The following is a 20890-nucleotide window of genomic DNA, read 5'->3' on the forward strand; positions in this document are numbered from 1 at the left end:
GGATCACCTGGCCCTCTCTGCTCAGGACCACCTGGCCCTCTCTGCTCAGGATCACCTGGCCCTCTCTGCTCTGGATCACCTGGCCCTCTCTGCTCAGGATCACCTGGCCCTCTCTGCTCTGGATCACCTGGCCCTCTCTGCTCAGGATCACCTGGTCCTCTCTGCTCAGGATACACCTGGCCCTCTCTGCTCTGGATCACTTGGCCCTCTCTGCTCAGGATCACCTGACCCTCTCTGCTCTGGATCACCTGGCCCTCTCTGCTCAGGATCACCTGGCCCTCTCTGCTCTGGATCACCTGGTCCTCTCTGCTCTGGATCACCTGGTCCTCTCTGCTCTGGATCACCTGGCCCTCTCTGCTCAGGATCACCTGGCCCTCTCTGCTCAGGATCACCTGGCCCTCTCTGCTCTGGATCACCTGGTCCTCTCTGCTCTGGATCACCTGGTCCTCTCTGCTCAGGATCACCTGGCCCTCTCTGCTCTGGATCACTTGGCCCTCTCTGCTCAGGATCACCTGACCCTCTCTGCTCTGGATCACCTGGCCCTCTCTGCTCAGGATCACCTGGCCCTCTCTGCTCTGGATCACCTGGTCCTCTCTGCTCTGGATCACCTGGACCTCTCTGCTCAGGATCACCTGAACCTCTCTGCTCTGGATCACCTGGCCCTCTCTGCTCAGTTTCACCTGGCCCTCTCTGCTCAGGATCACCTGGCCCTCTCTGCTCTGGATCACCTGGCCCTCTCTGCTCAGGATCCCCTGGCCCTCTCTGCTCTGGATCACCTGGTCCTCTCTGCTCTGGATCACCTGGTCCTCTCTGCTCAGGATCACCTGGCCCTCTCTGCTCTGGATCACTTGGCCCTCTCTGCTCAGGATCACCTGACCCTCTCTGCTCTGGATCACCTGGCCCTCTCTGCTCAGGATCACCTGGCCCTCTCTGCTCTGGATCACCTGGTCCTCTCTGCTCTGGATCACCTGGTCCTCTCTGCTCAGGATCACCTGGCCCTCTCTGCTCTGGATCACCTGGCCCTCTCTGCTCAGGATCACCCGGCCCTCTCTGCTCTGGATCACCTGGCCCTCTCTGCTCAGGATCACCTGGCCCTCTCTGCTCTGGATCACCTGGTCCTCTCTGCTCTGGATCACCTGGCCCTCTCTGCTCAGGATCACCTGGCCCTCTCTGCTCAGGATCACCTGGCCCTCTCTGCTCACGATCACCTGGCCCTCTCTGCTCAGGATCACCTGGTCCTCTCTGCTCAGGATCACCTGGCCCTCTCTGCTCTGGATCACCCGGCCCTCTCTGCTCAGGATCACCCGGCCCTCTCTGCTCAGGATCACCCGGCCATCTCTGCTCAGGATCACCTGGCACTCTCTGCTCAGGATCACCCTCTCTGCTCAGGATCACCCTCTCTGCTCTGGATCACCCTCTCTGCTCAGGATCACCCTCTCTGCTCTGGCTGAAAAAGACTGTCATGTAAGGTGTTGAGGAAATGAAGGAGATGGGCTGTGTTGTATGGTCCAAGTGTAGCATGGCGGTGGAGGACCCTTTTGTAGCTCATAGCTGCGCATATGGTGACATTAACCACACGCTGGCCAGGTACCTCAATGATGGCGCATTGACCAATGATGTTCCTTCCTCTCCTCCTCGTCTTTGCTAAATATAATCCATCCTCATCTATGAATATAAGTTCCTGCGGGATAGGACTTGCATCCAACTCCATGATTCGCTGTGGATATCTATATAAAACATCTCAAGACATCAGTCAAGATGGGTCTTCCAAATGGACTATGACCCCAAGCATACTTCCAAAGTTGTGGCAAAATGGCTTAAGGACAACAATGTCAAGGTATTGGAGTGGCCATCACAAGGCCCTGACCTCAATCCTATAGAAAATGTGTGGGCAGAACACAAAAAGCGTGTGCGAGCAAGGAGGCCTACAAACCTGACTCAGTTACACCAGCTCTGTCAGGAGGAATGGGGTGCTAGAATTCACCCAACTTATTGTGGGAAGCTTGTGGAAGGCTACCTGAAATGTTTGACCCAAGTTCAACAATTTAAAGGCAATGCTACCAAATACTAATTGAATGTATGTAAACTTCTGACCCACTGGGAATGTGATGAAAGAAATAAAAGCTGAAATAAATCATTCTCTCTACTATTATTCTGACATTTCCCATTCTTAAAGTGGTGATCCTAACTGACCTAAAACAGGGAATTTTTATTCAGATTAAATGTCAGGAATTGTGAAAAACTGAGTTTAAATGTATTTGGCTAAAGTGTATGTAAACTTTCGACTTCAACTGTAGTAGAGAGGTCCAATGTCTGCAGTAATTACCTATTCTCATACCTGTTCTCATTTTGGAACGTCCAGCTGATGGATGCTACGTTGAAGCGGCTCAGATTGGGCAGCACTCTCTTCCCAGCCTCTCTCAAGGTCAAACCATAGTTGATCACATGTTCCACCGTAGTCGCCCGAATTTCATCAGAGTACTCTCCTTGTTCGTGGTCCACCTCTACCTCTAGCTCTAGCTCTAGCTCCACCTCCACCTCCACCTCTACCTCTAGCTCTACCTCTACCTCTACCTTTAGCTCTACCTCCACCTCTACCACTACCTCTACCTCCACCTCTACCTCTACCTCTAGCTCTAGCTCCACCTCCACCTCCACCACTACCTCTACCTCCACCTCTACCTCTACCTCTACCTCTAGCTCTAGCTCTAGCTCCACCTCCACCTCCACCTCTACCTCTACCTCTAGCTCTACCTCTACCTCTACCTTTAGCTCTACCTCCACCTCTACCACTACCTCTACCTCCACCTCTACCTCTACCTCTACCTCTACCTCTACCTCTACCTCTACCTCTACCTCCACCTCTACCTCTACCTCTACCTTTAGCTCTACCTCTAGCTCCACATCTACCACTACCTCTACCTCTACCTCTACCTCTACCTCTAGCTCCACATCTACCACTACCTCTACCTCTACCTCTACCTCCACCTCTACCTCTAGCTCTAGCTCCACCTCCACCTCTACCTCTAGCTCTAGCTCTAGCTCTACCTCTACCTCTACCTCCACCTCCATCTCTACCTCTATCTCCACATCTACCTATACCTCCACCTCCACCTCCACCTCCACCTCTACCTCTATCTCCACATCTACCTATACCTCCACCTCCACCTCCACCTCCACCTCCACCTCCACCTCTAGCTCCACCTCTAGCTCCACCTCTACCTCCACCTCCACCTCTACCTCTACCTCTACCTCTAACTCCACCTCTAGCTCCACCTCTACCTCCACCTCCACCTCTACCTCTACCTCTACCTCCACCTCCACCTCTAGCTCCACCTCTACCTCTACCTCTAGCTCCACATCTACCTCTACCTCTAGCTCCACCTCTACCTCTACCTCCACCTCTAGCTCTACCTCTACCTCTACCTCTACCTCCACCTCCACCTCTAGCTCCACCTCCACCTCTAGCTCTACCTCTAGCTCCACCTCCACCTCCACCTCCACCTCCACCTCTACCTCTAGCTCTACCTCTACCTCTACCTCTACCTTTAGCTCTACCTCCACCTCTACCACTACCTCTACCTCCACCTCTACCTCTACCTCTAGCTCCACCTCCACCTCCACCTCTACCTCTACCTCTAGCTCTACCTCTACCTCTACCTCTACCTTTAGCTCTACCTCCACCTCTACCACTACCTCTACCTCCACCTCTACCTCTACCTCTAGCTCCACCTCTACCTCTACCTCCACCTCTAGCTCTACCTCCACCTCTACCTCTACCTCTAGCTCTAGCTCTACCTCTCCCTCTACCTCTACCTCCACCTCCACCTCCACCTCTACCTCTACCTTTAGCTCTACCTCCACCTCTACCACTACCTCTACCTCCACCTCTACCTCTACCTCTACCTTTAGCTCTACCTCTAGCTCCACATCTACCACTACCTCTACCTCTACCTCTACCTCTACCTCTAGCTCTACCTCTAGCTCCACATCTACCACTACCTCTACCTCTACCTCTACCTCCACCTCTACCTCTAGCTCTAGCTCCACCTCCACCTCTACCTCTAGCTCTAGCTCTACCTCTACCTCTACCTCCACCTCCATCTCTACCTCTATCTCCACATCTACCTATATACCTCCACCTCCACCTCCACCTCTACCTCTATCTCCACATCTACCTATACCTCCACCTCCACCTCCACCTCTACCTCTAGCTCCACCTCTAGCTCCACCTCTACCTCTACCTCCACCTCCATCTCTACCTCTATCTCCACATCTACCTATACCTCCACCTCCACCTCCACCTCTACCTCTAGCTCCACCTCTAGCTCCACCTCTAGCTCCACCTCTAGCTCCACCTCTACCTCCACCTCCACCTCTACCTCTACCTCTCCACCTCTAGCTCCACCTCTACCTCCACCTCCACCTCTACCTTTAGCTCTACCTCTAGCTCCACATCTACCACTACCTCTACCTCTATCTCTACCTCCACCTCCACCTCTACCTCTAGCTCCACCTCCACCTCTACCTCTAGCTCTAGCTCTAGCTCTACCTCTACCTCTACCTCCACCTCCATCTCTACCTCTATCTCCACATCTACCTATACCTCCACCTCCACCTCCACCTCCACCTCTACCTCTATCTCCACATCTACCTATACCTCCACCTCCACCTCCACCTCCACCTCTACCTCTAGCTCCACCTCTAGCTCCACCTCTAGCTCCACCTCTAGCTCCACCTCTACCTCCACCTCCACCTCTACCTCTACCTCTAGCTCCACCTCTAGCTCCACCTCTAGCTCCACCTCTAGCTCCACCTCTACCTCCACCTCCACCTCTACCTCTACCTCTAGCTCCACCTCTAGCTCCACCTCTAGCTCCACCTCTACCTCTACCTCTACCTCTACCGCTACCTCCACCTCCACCTCTAGCTCCACCTCTACCTCTACCTCTAGCTCCACATCTACCTCTACCTCTAGCTCCACCTCTACCTCTACCTCCACCTCTAGCTTTACCTCTACCTCTACCTCTACCTGCAACTCCACCTCTAGCTCCACCTCCACCTCTAGCTCTACCTCTACCTCCACCTCTACCTCTACCTCCACCTCCACCTCTACCTCTAGCTCCACCTCTACCTCTACCTCCACCTCTAGCTCTACCTCTACCTCTACCTCTACCTCCACCTCTAGCTCTACCTCTACCTCTACCTCTAGCTCCACCTCTACCTTTAGCTCCACCTCTACCTCTACCTCCACCTCTACCTCTACCTCTACCTTTAGCTCCACCTCTACCTCTACCTCCACCTCTACCTCCACCTCTACCTCTACCTCTACCTCTACCTCTACCTCTACCTCCACCTCCACCTCTAGCTCCACCTCTAGCTCCACCTCTAGCTCCACCTCTACCTCCACCTCCACCTCTAGCTCCACCTCTACCTCTAGCTCCACCTCTACCTCTACCTCTACCTCCACCTCCACCTCTAGCTCCACCTCTAGCTCCACCTCTACCTCCACCTCTAGCTCCACCTCTACCTCTAGCTCCACCTCTACCTTTAGCTCTACCTCTAGCTCTACCTCTAGCTCCACCTCTACCTCCACCACTACCTCTACCTCCACCTCTACCTCTACCTCTAGCTCTACCTCTACCTCCACCTCTACCTCCACCTCTAGCTCCACCTCTACCTTTAGCTCTACCTCCACCTCCACCTCTACCTCTAGCTCTACCTCCACCTCTACCTCTACCTCTACCTCTACCTCTACCTCTAGCTCCACCTCTAGCTCTACCTCTACCTCTACCTCCACCTCTACCTCTACCTCTACCTCCACCTCTAGCTCTACCTCTACCTCCACCTCCACCTCCACCTCCACCTCTCTCTGCCATGTTTTGTTTCCATTGTTCTCCAAACACAGGAGTACTCACCTGTTGTCTTCTTATCCATACCAAAGGTCTGATTGCAAACATTTACGCAATTAGTGTTTGAACATGTGAAGAGTGAAAGTGGTCAATGGGTAATTGAACTTAGCTTGTTGAACAGTGTTGCTTTGCATTTGCACACAATATATTTTAGTTGTGAAGGTTGTGCCAAAGGTAGAGAATTGTGTGTTGTGTTTTGCCAAATGTTTGTTATAGAATTACAATCTGAGTGTAAAGCAAAACGTGTCAGTAGTATTGCAGATTTCATGTATGGTTCTGCTAAATGAGTTACAGATTTCATGTATGGTTCTGTAACGGTCGTCGTAATCCTCTTCCTCGGACGAGGAGGAGAGGCGAGAAGGATCAGACCAATATGCGGAGTGGTTTGTGTCCATGATTATTTATTAACAAAATAAACGGAACACTAACGAAACAAAATGACAAAAGAGAAACGAACCGACAAACAGTCCCGTGTGGCACGAATACAGACACGAGATACAACCACCCACAAACACACACGTGAACCCCGGCTGCCTAAGTATGATTCTCAATCAGGGACAACGATTTACAGCTGCCTCTGATTGAGAATCATACCCGGCCGAACACAAACAACCCGACATAGAAAAATAACACATGGACAACCCACCCCAACTCACGCCCTGACCAACCAAATAAATACAAGAAAAAGGAAAAACAGGTCAGGAACGTGACAGGTTCTGCTAAATGAGTTACAGATTTCATGTATGGTTCTGCTAAAGGAGTTACAGATTTCATGTATGGTTCTGCTAAATGAGTTACAGATTTGGGTCATTGTGCCTCATGGGCTAGTTTTAGTGTGTAAACCATTGGGGAAAATGGAGTGGACGATGCACTGGCAATATAATTGCCGGTGGTCAATGTCCTATTTCAAGCCATCCTATAAAATACATCACACAAGGACAGAACCATTCTTCAAAGCCCAAATATGTTGCCACTCGCCATCCAACAAACTGACAAAGCCCAGCCCAAATGTTTATGGAGAGACAGACAGACTAACAATGATCTGTCAAAACAGACATCCTATTTAATAATAATTTAAAGATGGCCTAAGTATGGGGAATGTGGCAGACATTTTCCACTGATGAAGGCTGTTTCTCCTTATAGCCTGTCTTAACCAGACAGAGTCTTATAGCCTGTCTTAACCAGACTGAGTCTTATAGCCCGTCTTAACCAGACTGAGTCGTATAGCCTGTCTTAACCAGACTGAGTCTTATTGCCTGTCTTAACCAGACTGAGTCTTATTGCCTGTCTTAACCAGACGGTCTTATAGCCTGTCTTAACCAGATGGTCTTATAGCCTGTCTTAACCAGACTGAGTCTTAATGCCTGTCTTAACCAGACGGAGTCTTATAGCCTGTCTTAACCAGACAGAGTCTTACAGCCTGTCTTAACCAGACTGAGTCTTATAGCCTGTCTTAACCAGACGGAGTCTTACAGCCTGTCTTAACCAGATGGAGTCTTACAGCCTGTCTTAACCAGACTGAGTCTTATAGCCTGTCTTAACCAGACTGAGTCTTATAGCCTGTCTTAACCAGACTGAGTCTTATAGCCCGTCTTAACCAGACTGAGTCTTATAGCCTGTCTTAACCAGACGGAGTCTTAAAGCCTGTCTTAACCAGACTGAGTCTTATAGCCTGTCTTAACCAGACTGAGTCTTATTGCCTGTCTTAACCAGACGGTCTTATAGCCTGTCTTAACCAGACGGTCTTATAGCCTGTCTTAACCAGACTGAGTCTTATAGCCTGTCTTAAACAGACTGAGTCTTACAGCCTGTCTTAACCAGACTGAGTCTTATAGCCTGTCTTAACCAGACTGAGTCGTATAGCCCGTCTTAACCAGACTGAGTCGTATAGCCTGTCTTAACCAGACTGAGTCTTACAGCCCGTCTTAACCAGACTGAGTCTTAATGCCTGTCTTAACCAGACTGAGTCTTATAGCCTGTCTTAACCAGACAGAGTCTTACAGCCTGTCTTAACCAGACTGAGTCTTATAGCCTGTCTTAACCAGACGGAGTCTTACAGCCTGTCTTAACCAGATGGAGTCTTACAGCCTGTCTTAACCAGACTGAGTCTTATAGCCTGTCTTAACCAGACTGAGTCTTATAGCCTGTCTTAACCAGACTGAGTCTTATAGCCCGTCTTAACCAGACTGAGTCTTATAGCCTGTCTTAACCAGACGGAGTCTTAAAGCCTGTCTTAACCAGACTGAGTCTTATAGCCTGTCTTAACCAGACGGAGTCTTACAGCCTGTCTTAACCAGACTGAGTCTTATAGCCTGTCTTAACCAGACTGAGCCTTATAGCCTGTCTTAACCAGACTGAGTCTTATAGCCTGTCTTAACCAGACTGAGTCTTACAGCCTGTCTTAACCAGATGGAGTCTTACAGCCTGTCTTAACTACACTGAGTCGTATAGCCCGTCTTAACCAGACTGAGTCTTACAGCCCGTCTTAACCAGACTGAGTCTTAATGCCTGTCTTAACCAGACGGAGTCTTACAGCCTGTCTTAACCAGATGGAGTCTTACAGCCTGTCTTAACCAGACTGAGTCTTACAGCCTGTCTTAACCAGACTGAGTCTTATAGTCTGTCTTAACCAGCCTGAGTTTGTATCCTAAATGGCACTATATTACACTTCTAGTGCACTATGTTTGACCAGAGTCCATTGGACCGTGGTCAAAACGAGTGGACAAGGGAATATGGTGAAGTGACGCAATGGTGAGCGCTGAGTTGAGTGGTCTTTGGCTCTGTCTTAACACACTGATGTCAATAAAGGGCCAAACCAGGATATGGAAAACAACAAAGTTGTCATCTCGCAACTTGAGAAGAGAAGACATAAGTACAAGTGGTCCTTGGGGCTGGTATGGTCCTCTGGGAGGCTAGTTGGTATGGTCCTCTGGGAGGCTAGTTGGTATGGTCTTCTGGGAGACTAGTTGGTATGGTCCTCTGGGAGGCTAGTTGGTATGGTCCTCTGGGAGGCTAGTTGGTATGGTCCTCTGGGAGACTAGTTGGTATGGTCTTCTGGGAGACTAGTTGGTATGGTCCTCTGGGAGGCTAGTTGGTATGGTCCTCTGGGAGGCTAGTTGGTATGGTCCTCTGGGAGACTAGTTGGTATGGTCTTCTGCGAGGCTAGTTGGTATGGTCCTCTGGGAGACTAGTTGGTATGGTCCTCTGGGAGGCTAGTTGGTATGGTCCTCTGGGAGGCTAGTTGGTATGGTCCTCTGGGAGGCTAGTTGGTATGGTCCTCTGGGAGGCTAGTTGGTATGGTCCTCTGGGAGGCTAGTTGGTATGGTCCTCTGGGAGGCTAGCTGGTATGGTCCTCTGGGAGGCTAGTTGGTATGGTCCTCTGGGAGGCTAGTTGGTATGGTCCTCTGGGAGGCTAGTTGGTATGGTCCTCTGGGAGGCTAGTTGGTATGGTCCTCTGGGAGGCTAGTTGGTATGGTCCTCTGGGAGACTAGTTGGTATGGTCCTCTGGGAGGCTAGTTGGTATGGTCCTCTGGGAGACTAGTTGGTATGGTCTTCTGGGAGACTAGTTGGTATGGTCCTCTGGGAGGCAAGTTGGTATGGTCCTCTGGGAGGCTAGATTGGCATGGTCCTCTGGGAGGCTAGTTGGTATGGTCCTCTGGGAGGCTAGTTGGTATGGTCCTCTGGGAGGCTAGTTGATATGGTCCTCTGGGAGGCTAGTTGGTATGGTCCTCTGGGAGACTAGTTGGTATGGTCTTCTGGGAGGCTAGTTGGTATGGTCATCTAGGAGGCTAGTTGGTAGGGTCCTCTGGGAGGCTAGTTGGTATGGTCCTCTGGGAGACTAGTTGGTATGGTCTTCTGGGAGACTAGTTGGTATGGTCCTCTGGGAGGCAAGTTGGTATGGTCCTCTGGGAGGCTAGATTGGCATGGTCCTCTGGGAGGCTAGTTGGTATGGTCCTCTGGGAGGCTAGTTGGTATGGTCCTCTGGGAGGCTAGTTGATATGGTCCTCTGGGAGGCTAGTTGGTATGGTCCTCTGGGAGACTAGTTGGTATGGTCTTCTGGGAGGCTAGTTGGTATGGTCCTCTAGGAGGCTAGTTGGTAGGGTCCTCTGGGAGGCTAGTTGGTATGGTCCTCTGGGAGGCTAGTTGGTATGGTCTTCTGGGAGGCTAGTTGGCATGGTCCTCTGGGAGGCTATTTGGTATGGTCCTCTGGGAGGCCAGTTGGTATGGTCATCTGGGAGACTAGTTGGTATGGTCCTCTGGGAGGCTAGTTGGTATGGTCCTCTAAGAGGCTAGCTGGCATGGTCCTCTGGGAGGCTAGTTGGTATGGTCCTCTGGGAGGCTAGTTGGTATGGTCCTCTGGGAGGCTAGTTGGTATGGTCCTCTGGGAGGCTAGTTGGTATGGTCCTCTGGGAGGCTAGATGGTAGGGTCCTCTGGGAGGCTAGTTGGTAGGGTCCTCTGGGAGGCTAGTTGGTATGGTCCTCTAGGAGGCTAGTTGGTAGGGTCCTCTGGGAGGCTAGTTGGTATGGTCCTCTGGGAGGCTAGTTGGTATGGTCCTCTGGGAGGCTAGTTGGCATGGTCCTCTGGGAGGCTAGTTGGTATGGTCCTCTGGGAGGCCAGTTGGTATGGTCATCTGGGAGACTAGTTGGTATGGTCCTCTGGGAGGCTAGTTGGTATGGTCCTCTGGGAGGCCAGTTGGTATGGTCCTCTGGGATGCTAGTTGGTATGGTCCTCTGGGAGGCCAGTTGGTATGGTCCTCTGGGAGGCTAGTTGGTATGGTCCTCTGGGAGGCTAGTTGGTATGGTCCTCTGGGAGGCCAGTTGGTATGGTCCTCTGGGAGGCTAGTTGATATGGTCCTCTGGGAGGCTAGTTGGTATGGTCCTCTGGGAGGCTAGTTGGTGTGGTCCTCTGGGAGGCTAGTTGGTATGGTCCTCTGGGAGGCTAGTTGGTAGGGTCCTCTGGGAGACTAGTTGGTATGGTCCTCTAGGAGGCTAGTTGGTAGGGTCCTCTGGGAGGCCAGTTGGTATGGTCCTCTGGGAGGCTAGTTGGTATGGTCCTCTGGGAGGCTAGTTGGTATGGTCCTCTGGGAGGCCAGATGGTATGGTCCTCTGGGAGGCTAGTTGGTATGGTCCTCTGGGAGGCTAGTTGGTATGGTCCTCTGGGAGGCTAGTTGGTATGGTCCTCTGGGAGGCTAGCTGGCATGGTCCTCTGGGAGGCTAGTTAGTATGGTCCTCTGGGAGGCTAGTTAGTATGGTCCTCTGGGAGGCTAGTTGGTATGGTCCTCTGGGAGGCCAGTTGGTATGGTCCTCTGGGAGGCTAGTTGGTATGGTCCTCTGGGAGGCTAGTTGGTATGGTCCTCTGGGAGACTAGTTGGTATGGTCCTCTGGGAGGCTAGTTGGTATGGTCCTCTGGGAGACTAGTTGGTATGGTCCTCTGGGAGGCTAGTTGGTATGGTCCTCTGGGAGGCTAGTTGGTATGGTCCTCTGGGAGGCTAGTTGGTATGGTCCTCTGGGAGGCTAGTTGGTATGGTCCTCTGGGAGGCTAGTTAGTATGGTCCTCTGGGAGGCTAGTTGGTATGGTCCTCTGGGAGGCTAGTTGGTATGGTCCTCTGGGAGGCTAGTTGGTATGGTCCTCTGGGAGGCCAGTTGGTATGGTCCTCTGGGAGGCTAGTTGGTATGGTCCTCTGGGAGGCTAGTTGGCGTGCCTCAACTCAGAGAGACTGTGCTTCACTGTGTAGAGTTAACACTCAACATTTAAGAAACAGACAAGCAGTGGTCCTCGGCTTCAACAGGATCTCACGGTCTCCGTTCAAAATCCGACATTTTATGGAAAAACGTCAAATATTGCAGTCTATCTTTAATGATCTCCCTGCTATCTTACAGTAACACAGAGACTTGAGCTATGAGCATTACCCTTTGCTCTTGTAAACTGCAATCGAAGACAGACAGACACAATAAAATCACATTTAATATGACTCTAGTCCTAAATGGGTCGGATGCTGTCATTTGGCATTCAGTTGTTCGAATCTGAGGACTGATGTTTGGTTTTTGGAGAGTAGTCACATGCTGTTAAAATAAAAGGTCAGAATAATGGTTTGAATTAGTTTTGCTCTCAACAGTACTGTATTCCAAGTGAACTCTTGTTTTGTGTTGTTGTGGGATTAACAAGATCTCAAACGAAATGGTGAAAATGACTTGAGTCACTACTTTATGGTAATAATAATAGTGTTCATCGTTGAGTCTGGTGGCCAGTTTTCAAGGTGATTCCTGTGCTGGGGATTTGGACCGACATTGGATTTGGCATTGGAACTGGTGCGACCTGGCTGGTGGGATAGGAGACCCGTACACAGTCTAAGTTCAAGCCCTGTTAAACACAATATTACTTATCTGTTCTCAATACCCCAACATGTCTTGCTATGTAAATGAAAAGGGCCATATAAATACATTTAAAAAGCAATTTCCCAAATGTAGCAATTAAATTTTTTTTGAAAAACATAAAACTATTGAAATTAGATCATTTTCCGAAAGGTAAACTGAACCAATTTATTTTCCCTAGAGATTTTAATTGGTTAAGCACGAACAATCTGTGAAATACATTCTCATCATTACATGCATAAACAAGCACCCTCAATATAACTGTATCAGTCCAATGGGCTAGAGATAACATCAGACATATTCCTCACTCCGCATACGTCAATCACACAATCATGGACGCGCGCGCACACACACACACACACACACACACACACACACACACACACACACACACACACACACACACACACACACACACACACACACACACACACACACACACACACACACACACACACACACACACACACACACACACACACACACACACAAAGGTGGTGTGTGTGTCTGAATAAAAGGTGCTATTTAGAAACTTAAAGGGTTATTCGGCTGTCCCCATAGGAGCACCCTTTGAAGAACCCTTTTTGATTCCAGGTTAGAACCCTTTTGGGTTCTGTGTAGAACACTTTCCACAGAGGGTTCTACATGGAACCAAAAAGGGTTCCTCCTAGAACCAAAAAGGGATTCTACCTGGAACGAAAAGAGTTATCCTATTGGGGAAAGCCCAATAACCTTTTTGGAACCCTTTTTTACATAGAGTGTAGTAACGAACTGACGTAATAGCCTGGCGCTGTACGGACAGACTCCTGGCGTCTGGCAACTAGCGTGTGTCTGCGTGTGTTTATTGCGTGAGTGTGCGCGAGCGTGTGTTATGTGTGTGTCTGCTGGCAATCTGGGCCGCTTGAAAGGTTTCTGTTGAACTACTGTTCCCACAGCTTCAGTAAGGTATGTGAGGTCACCACCATTCAAACTAATCACAAACAACAGACACGGGGAGAGACTGTAGAGAGAGGGTTTAGAGAGAGGGTGTGTGTGTGTGTGTGTGTGTGTGTGTGTGTGTGTGTGTGTGTGTGTGTGTGTGTGTGTGTGTGTGTGTGTGTGTGTGTGTGTGTGTGTGTGTGTGTGTGTGTGTGTGTGTGTGTGTGTGTGTGTGTGTGTGTGTATGTGTGTATATTTGTGTGTTTCAATGGTATATTTTAAAAACTCTAAGTAAAGAAATCTCAATAACATTTGTAATGCCCCCTATCTTACATTCAGAACCTTTAATTATAAATTAATATGGGTTTCACATATATCTTACACTCTTGAGTTTTCCATGAAATACCATGAGCACATTTAGTTTAGTCCCCAGTGCATTAGATAATGGCTCACCAGTTAGTCATTTTAACTACTGTGTATTCCAATAGCAAAAAAACTGTTATTATTTCCAAACAGTTATTATTTTAGTGCTGAGAAAGAAAAAAAATAGTAGATGGTAAATATCATTTTTCATACAATATCTGACTATAACTTGACATGCACATTTAAAAATAAAATGGTATCCAATGCCAGGTTGTGAGCATGTTGAGAAACGTGTCAGTTGTACAGTTTCATTATCCTTATAAAGTACATACGTTGATAGGTAGGACAAATCATCAGAAACAAGGGTGTTGTAAAGCAGTAGGCTACTGGACAAAACGTGGCACAGTGTTGTCGGCCATTTCTGCCCCATGCAACATTGTACAAGATCACCTTTTCTGTCACACCTGCTCCAGCTAGAGTGTATTTTCCGTTGGTGACGTCGGGTCCTGGTGCCACCGTCGATGGAACCGGGGGTGCCTCAGCTGGCTCATCAGGCTTCCACATCGTAGCTGGCTCATCAGGCTTCCACGCCGTAGCTGGCTCATCAGGCTTCCACACCGTAGCTGGCTCATCAGGCTCTTACATCGTAGCTGGCTCATCAGGCTTCCACATCGTAGCTGGCTCATCAGGCTTCCACACCGTAGCTGGCTCATCAGGCTCTTACATCGTAGCTGGCTCATCAGGCTTCCACATCGTAGCTGGCTCATCAGGCTCTTACATCGTAGCTGGCTCATCAGGCTTCCACATCGTAGCTGGCTCATCAGGCTTCCACACCGTAGCTGGCTCATCAGGCTTCCACACCGTAGCTGACTCATCAGGCTTCCACATCGTAGCTGGCTCATCAGGCTTCCACACCGTAGCTGGCTCATCAGGCTTCCACGCCGTAGCTGGCTCATCGGGCTCTTACACCGTAGCTGGCTCATCGGGCTCTTACACCGTAGCTGGCTCATCAGGCTTCCACACTGTAGCTGGCTCGAGAGGTTTCCTTGCATCGGTTGGAACGGCAGGCTCCCACCCCATGTCATGCCTCAACTGGCCCGTCAGGCTCCCACGCCTCAGCCGACTCGTCAGGCTCCCACGCCTCAGCCGACTCGTCAGGCTCCCACGCCTCAGCAGGCTCGTCAGGCTCCCACGCCTCAGCCGACTCGTCAGGCTCCCACGCCTCAGCCGACTCGTCAGGCTCCCACGCCTCAGCCGGCTCGTCAGGCTCCCACGCCTCAGCCGGCTCGTCAGGCTCCTACGCCTCAGCCGGCTCGTCGGCCTTCCACGCCTCAGCCGGCTCGTCGGGCTTCTACGCCTCAGGCGGCTTGTCCAGCGCCCGAGCCTCAGCCAGCACGTCAGGCTCACTCAGGTGGGACGCCGAGTGGCGCCCCTAGGGGGTTACTGTCACGCCTGCTTCCGCAGCCAATATGACATAAAAACCTCGCAGCCAATAGGACATAACGACCTCGCAGCCAATAGGACATAAAGACCTCGCAGCCAATAGGACATAAAGACCTCGCAGCCAATAGGACATAAAGACCTCGCAGCCAATAGGACATAAAGACCTCGCAGCCAATAGGACATAAAGACCTCGCAGCCAATAGGACATAAAGACCTCGCAGCCAATAGGACATAAAGACTTCACAGCCAATAGGACATAAAAACCTCGCAGCCAATAGGACATAAAGACCTCGCAGCCAATAGGACATAAAGACCTCGCTGCCAATAGGACATAAAGACATCACAGCCAATAGGTCATAAAGACCTCGCAGCCAATAGGACATAAAGACATCACAGCCAATAGGACATAAAGACATCACAGCCAATAGGACATAAAGACCTCGCAGCCAATAGGACATAAAGACATCACAGCCAATAGGTCATAAAGACCTCGCAGCCAATAGGACATAAAGACCTCGCAGCCAATAGGACACAAAGACTTCACAGCCAATAGGACATAAAAACCTCGCAGCCAATAGGACATAAAGACCTCGCAGCCAATAGGACATAAAGACCTCGCAGCCAATAGGACATAAAGACTTCACAGCCAATAGGACATAAAAACCTCGCAGCCAATAGGACATAAAGACCTCGCAGCCAATAGGACATAAAGACCTCGCAGCCAATAGGACATAAAGACCTCGCAGCCAATAGAACATAAAGACTTCACAGCCAATAGGACATAAAAACCTCGCAGCCAATAGGACATAAAGACCTCGCAGCCAATAGGACATAAAGACCTCGCAGCCAATAGGACATAAAGACATCACAGCCAATAGGTCATAAAGACCTCGCAGCCAATAGGACATAAAGACATCACAGCCAATAGGACATAAAGACATCACAGCCAATAGGACATAAAGACCTCGCAGCCAATAGGACATATACAAAGACATTTCTCATACTGTAGGTTATATGCAAGGTTTAACTTCAGCTATTCTATTCAGGAAATGAAAGAATCAACTTGTTTCCCGTACTGCGAAATTAAACTGAGCGTGTTACCACCAAAACCAGATGTGCTATGGAAGCGGAAAATGTCTGCAGTTTCTCTGTCTCTGTCCCTGTCCCTGTCCCTGTCCCTGTCCCTGTCCCTGTCCCTGTCTCTGTCTCTGTCTCTGTCTCTGTCTCTGTCTCTGTCTCTGTCCCTGTCCCTGTCCCTGTCCCTGTCCCTGTCCCTGTCTCTGTCTCTGTCTCTGTCTCTGTCTCTGTCTCTGTCTCTGTCTCTGTCTCTCTCTCTCTCTCTCTCTCTCTCTCTCTCTCTCTCTCTCTCTCTCTCTCTCTCTCTCTCTCTCTCTCTCTCTCTCTCTCTCTCTCTCTCTCTGTCTCTGTCTCTGTCTCTGTCTCTGTCTCTGTCTCTCTCTCTCTCTCTCTCTCTCTCTCTCTCTCTCTCTCTCTCTCTCTCTCTCTCTCTCTCTATCTGTATCTCGCTCTCTCTCTCGCTCTCTCTCTCTCTCTCTGTATCTCAATTCAATTCAAATCAATTCAATTCAATTCAATTCAAGGGGCTTTATTGGCATGGGAAACATGTGTTATCTATCTCTCTCTCTCTCTCTCTCTCTCTCTCTCTCTCTCTCTCTCTCTCTCTCTCTCTCTCTCTCTCTCTCTCTCTCTCTCTCTCTCTCTCTCTCTCTCTCTCTCTCTCTCTCTCTCTCTCTCATATAAGGGCTTTATTGACATGGGAATCATGTTAACATTGCCAAAGCAAGTGAAATAGATAATAAACAAAAGTGAAATAAACAATAAAAAATGTACAGTAAACATTAAACTTACAAAAGTTCCAAAATAATTAAGTAATTATCTTTTTGTTTTCTTGTGATTTGGTTGGGTCTAACTGTGTTTCTGTCCTGGGGCTCTGTGGGGTCTGTTTGTGTTTGTGAACAGAGCCACAGGACACCAGCTGGCTTAGCTTCTCCAGGTTAATTTCTCTGTATGTGATGGCTTTGTTATGGTGTTATAGAAGGTTTGGGGATCGCTTACTTTTAGGTGGTTGTAGAATTTAACGGCTCTTTTCTGGATTTTGATAATTAGCGGGTATCGGCCAAATTCTGAGGACATTTTTGCAGAATTCTGCACGCAGAGTCTCAATTTGGTGTTAGTCCCATTTAGTGAATTCTTGGTTGGTGAGCAGACCCCAGACCTCACAACCTCTCTCTCCTCCTCCCCCCCCCCCCCCCTCTCTCTCATTCCTCTGCTGTGTATGGCGTTACAGAGACGTCTCCAGATGCTGTGTGGCAAAATATGAAGGTTAGATGGGTGGAAGTGACCAAGGAATGTGTCCAAAATGATACAGTGTTCCCTATACAGTGCACTACTTTTGACCAGAGCCAGTGCACTATATAGGGAGTAGGGTGCCATTTCAGATGATCCTGTTGTTAGGCACATCTCTCTGTGCAGACACTACTGTTGAAATGGAATCCCCTCAGCCTCATGGAATCCCCTCAGCCTTATGGAATCCCCTCAGCCTCATGGAATCCCCTCAGCCTCATGGAATCCCCTCAGCCTTATGGAATCCCCTCAGCCTCATGGAATCTCCTCAGCCTTATGGAATCCCCTCAGCCTTATGGAATTCCCTCAGCCTTATGGAATCCCCTCAGCCTTATGGAATCCCCTCAGCCTCATGGAATCCCCTCAGCCTCATGGAATCCCCTCAGCCTTATGGAATCCCCTCAGCCTCATGGAATCCCCTCAGCCTCATGGAATCTCCTCAGCCTTATGGAATCCCCTCAGCCTTATGGAATCCCCTCAGCCTTATGGAATCCCCTCAGCCTTATGGAATCCCCTCAGCCTCATGGAATCCCCTCAGCCTTATGGAATCCCCTCAGCCTTATGGAATCCCCTCAGCCTCATGGAATCCCCTCAGCCTTATGGAATCCCCTCAGCCTTATGTAATCCCCTCAGCCTTATGGAATCCCCTCAGCTTTATGGAATCCCCTCAGCCTTATGGAATCCCCTCAGCCTCAGGGAATCCCCTCAGCCTCAGGGAATCCCCTCAGCCTCAGGGAATCTCCTCAGCCTCATGGAATCCCCTCAGCCTTATGGAATCCCCTCAGCCTTATGGAATCCCCTCAGCCTCATGGAATCCCCTCAGCCTCAGGGAATCCCCTCAGCCTCATGGAATCTCCTCAGCCTCATGGAATCCCCTCAGCCTCATGGAATCCCCTCAGCCTCATGGAATCCCCTCAGCTTTATGGAATCCCCTCAGCCTTATGTAATCCCCTCAGCCTTATGGAATCCCCTCAGCTTTATGGAATCCCCTCAGCCTTATGGAATCCCCTCAGCCTCAGGGAATCCCCTCAGCCTTATGTAATCCCCTCAGCCTCATGGAATCTCCTCAGCCTCATGGAATCCCCTCAGCCTTATGTAATCCCCTCAGCCTCATGGAATCCCCTCAGCCTCAGGGAATCCCCTCAGCCTCATGGAATCTCCTCAGCCTCATGGAATCCCCTCAGCCTTATGTAATCCCCTCAGCCTTATGTAATCCCCTCAGCTTTATGGAATCCCCTCAGCCTCATGGAATCCCCTCAGCCTTATGTAATCCCCTCAGCCTCATGGAATCCCCTCAGCCTCAGGGAATCCCCTCAGCCTCAAGGAATCCCCTCAGCCTCATGGAATCCCCTCAGCCTTATGGAATCCCCTCAGCCTCATGGAATCGCCTCAGCCTCATGGAATCCCCTCAGCCTCAGGGAATCCCCTCAGCCTCATGTAATCCCCTCAGCCTCAGGGAATCCCCTCAGCCTCATGGAATCCCCTCAGCCTCATGGAATCCCCTCAGCCTTATGTAATCCCCTCAGCCTTATGGAATCCCCTCAGCCTTATGGAATCCCCTCAGCCTCATGTAATCCCCTCAGCCTTATGTAATCCCCTCAGCCTCATGTAATCCCCTCAGCCTTATGTAATCCCCTCAGCCTCATGTAATCCCCTCAGCCTTATGTAATCCCCTCAGCCTTATGGAATCCCCTCAGCCTTATGGAATCCCCTCAGCCTCATGGAATCCCCTCAGCCTCATGGAATCCCCTCAGCCTCATGGAATCCCCTCAGCCTTATGTAATCCCCTCAGCCTCATGGAATCCCCTCAGCCTCAGGGAATCCCCTCAGCCTCATGGAATCTCCTCAGCCTCATGGAATCCCCTCAGCCTTATGTAATCCCCTCAGCCTTATGTAATCCCCTCAGCTTTATGGAATCCCCTCAGCCTCATGGAATCCCCTCAGCCTTATGTAATCCCCTCAGCCTCATGGAATCCCCTCAGCCTCAGGGAATCCCCTCAGCCTCAAGGAATCCCCTCAGCCTCATGGAATCCCCTCAGCCTTATGGAATCCCCTCAGCCTCATGGAATCGCCTCAGCCTCATGGAATCCCCTCAGCCTTATAGAATCGCCTCAGCCTCAGGGAATCCCCTCAGCCTCATGGAATCCCTCAGCCTCATGGAATCCCCTCAGCCTCATGGAATCCCCTCAGCCTTATGTAATCCCCTCAGCCTTATGGAATCCCCTCAGCCTTATGGAATCCCCTCAGCCTCATGTAATCCCCTCAGCCTTATGTAATCCCCTCAGCCTCATGTAATCCCCTCAGCCTTATGTAATCCCCTCAGCCTCATGTAATCCCCTCAGCCTTATGTAATCCCCTCAGCCTTATGGAATCCCCTCAGCCTTATGGAATCCCCTCAGCCTCATGGAATCCCCTCAGCCTCATGGAATCCCCTCAGCCTCATGGAATCCCCTCAGCCTTATGGATTGGTGTTGATGTGAGACATGACCAGCCTTTCAAAGCATTTCTTGGCTGCAGATGTGAGTGCTATTGGGGGATAGTCATTTAGACAGGTTACTTTGGCGTTCTTGGGTACAGGGACTATGGTGGTCTACTTGAAACATATAGGTATTACAGATTTACTCCAGGGTTGCCATGGGGCGTTGGTGGTGCTGGCTACTGGCCACTCACTCCACTCTCATCCTCCTCTCTAACTCCAGGGTTGCCATGGGGCGTTGGTGGTGCTGGCTACTGGTAACCTTGCTATGGGTTTCCATGATAACAAACCCATGCCTTGGCCAGAGTGGTGACAGTGGCGACTGGGGCTCGGGCTTCGATGTCTCCATGACGACCCTCAGCACCAACAAGAACACGTCCTCCTCCCAGGAGCCAGGAGATTACCCTGCGGGGTCAGAAACAGAGACAAGAGGATCCTGGGTAAAAATACTTCCACCTAAGCCAGTGTTCCACTACAAGCCGGAGCCAGATGAGTGCTCTGTCCACTTCAGGTGTGCTACTATTTAAATCTCAACGTCTGTTGTTTACTGTTGTGTTTCCTGTTGTGTCTCTATGTGATTTGTGAGAAAATAATTTCCTCTTGTAGAATAACAACATGTCAATCAATCAATCAATTAATCAATCGATCGCTTCAGCACCAGTCAGGCTTCCGCCAGGCGCCTCAAGGCCCAGAGAGAAGAGTTGGCCTACCTGAAGGCTATACAGCATGGGAACCAGGCGGTGGTGGAGAACCTAGTCCAGTACATAGAAGCAGAGCTGGGGGAGGAGCAGCGCTATGAGGACGTCATCGAGGAAAACATAGTGGGCATCAGGTTGGTGACTATCCTTTGCATTTTACATGTCATTATATTTTAGTCAGCAGACGCTATTATCTTACTGGCAGTGTATTGAAATAAGTTAGGTTAAAACAACCACATATCATTGCAAGTAAAACCTACAAAATAACCATAATCTGCTAAATAAGTACTTTGGAGTGTGGTTCATTTAGATTTCTACACATTTAACAAACGAGGACAGAATCA

General features: G+C 50.1%; 2 protein-coding genes across 2 annotated transcripts in view; both read left to right on the forward strand.

Annotated features, from left to right (window-relative positions):
- LOC139582468 (uncharacterized) overlaps positions 1-20890 on the forward strand; it is a 37941-nt gene that overhangs the window by 8410 nt on the left and 8641 nt on the right. Inside the window, exons 2-3 of the mRNA XM_071412502.1 lie at positions 20072-20359; positions 20504-20680. Of these exons, the coding sequence (XP_071268603.1) occupies positions 20079-20359; positions 20504-20680 (458 nt within the window). The 5' untranslated portion in view covers positions 20072-20078. The remainder of the gene's footprint in view (positions 1-20071; positions 20360-20503; positions 20681-20890) is intronic.
- On the forward strand, positions 13829-15001 carry LOC139583859 (uncharacterized transmembrane protein DDB_G0289901-like). The gene is made up of 4 exons (XM_071415405.1): positions 13829-13838; positions 14039-14605; positions 14670-14723; positions 14847-15001. Exons 1-4 carry the CDS (start codon positions 13829-13831, stop codon positions 14999-15001), a joined length of 786 nt encoding a protein of 261 aa, XP_071271506.1.

The sequence above is a fragment of the Salvelinus alpinus genome, chromosome 8 (genome assembly GCF_045679555.1).
Source record: "Salvelinus alpinus chromosome 8, SLU_Salpinus.1, whole genome shotgun sequence".
In the NCBI taxonomy this organism is placed as follows: Eukaryota; Metazoa; Chordata; class Actinopteri; order Salmoniformes; family Salmonidae; genus Salvelinus; species Salvelinus alpinus.

Bases quoted from the DNA above. Each gene is read 5' to 3' on its own strand.
- LOC139583859 (XM_071415405.1), top strand. The intron at 14,606-14,669 runs GTTTCCTTGCAT...CTGGCCCGTCAG, and splicing joins CACTGTAGCTGGCTCGAGAG to GCTCCCACGCCTCAGCCGAC. The intron at 14,724-14,846 runs GCTCCCACGCCT...CCCACGCCTCAG, and splicing joins CGCCTCAGCCGACTCGTCAG to CCGGCTCGTCAGGCTCCTAC.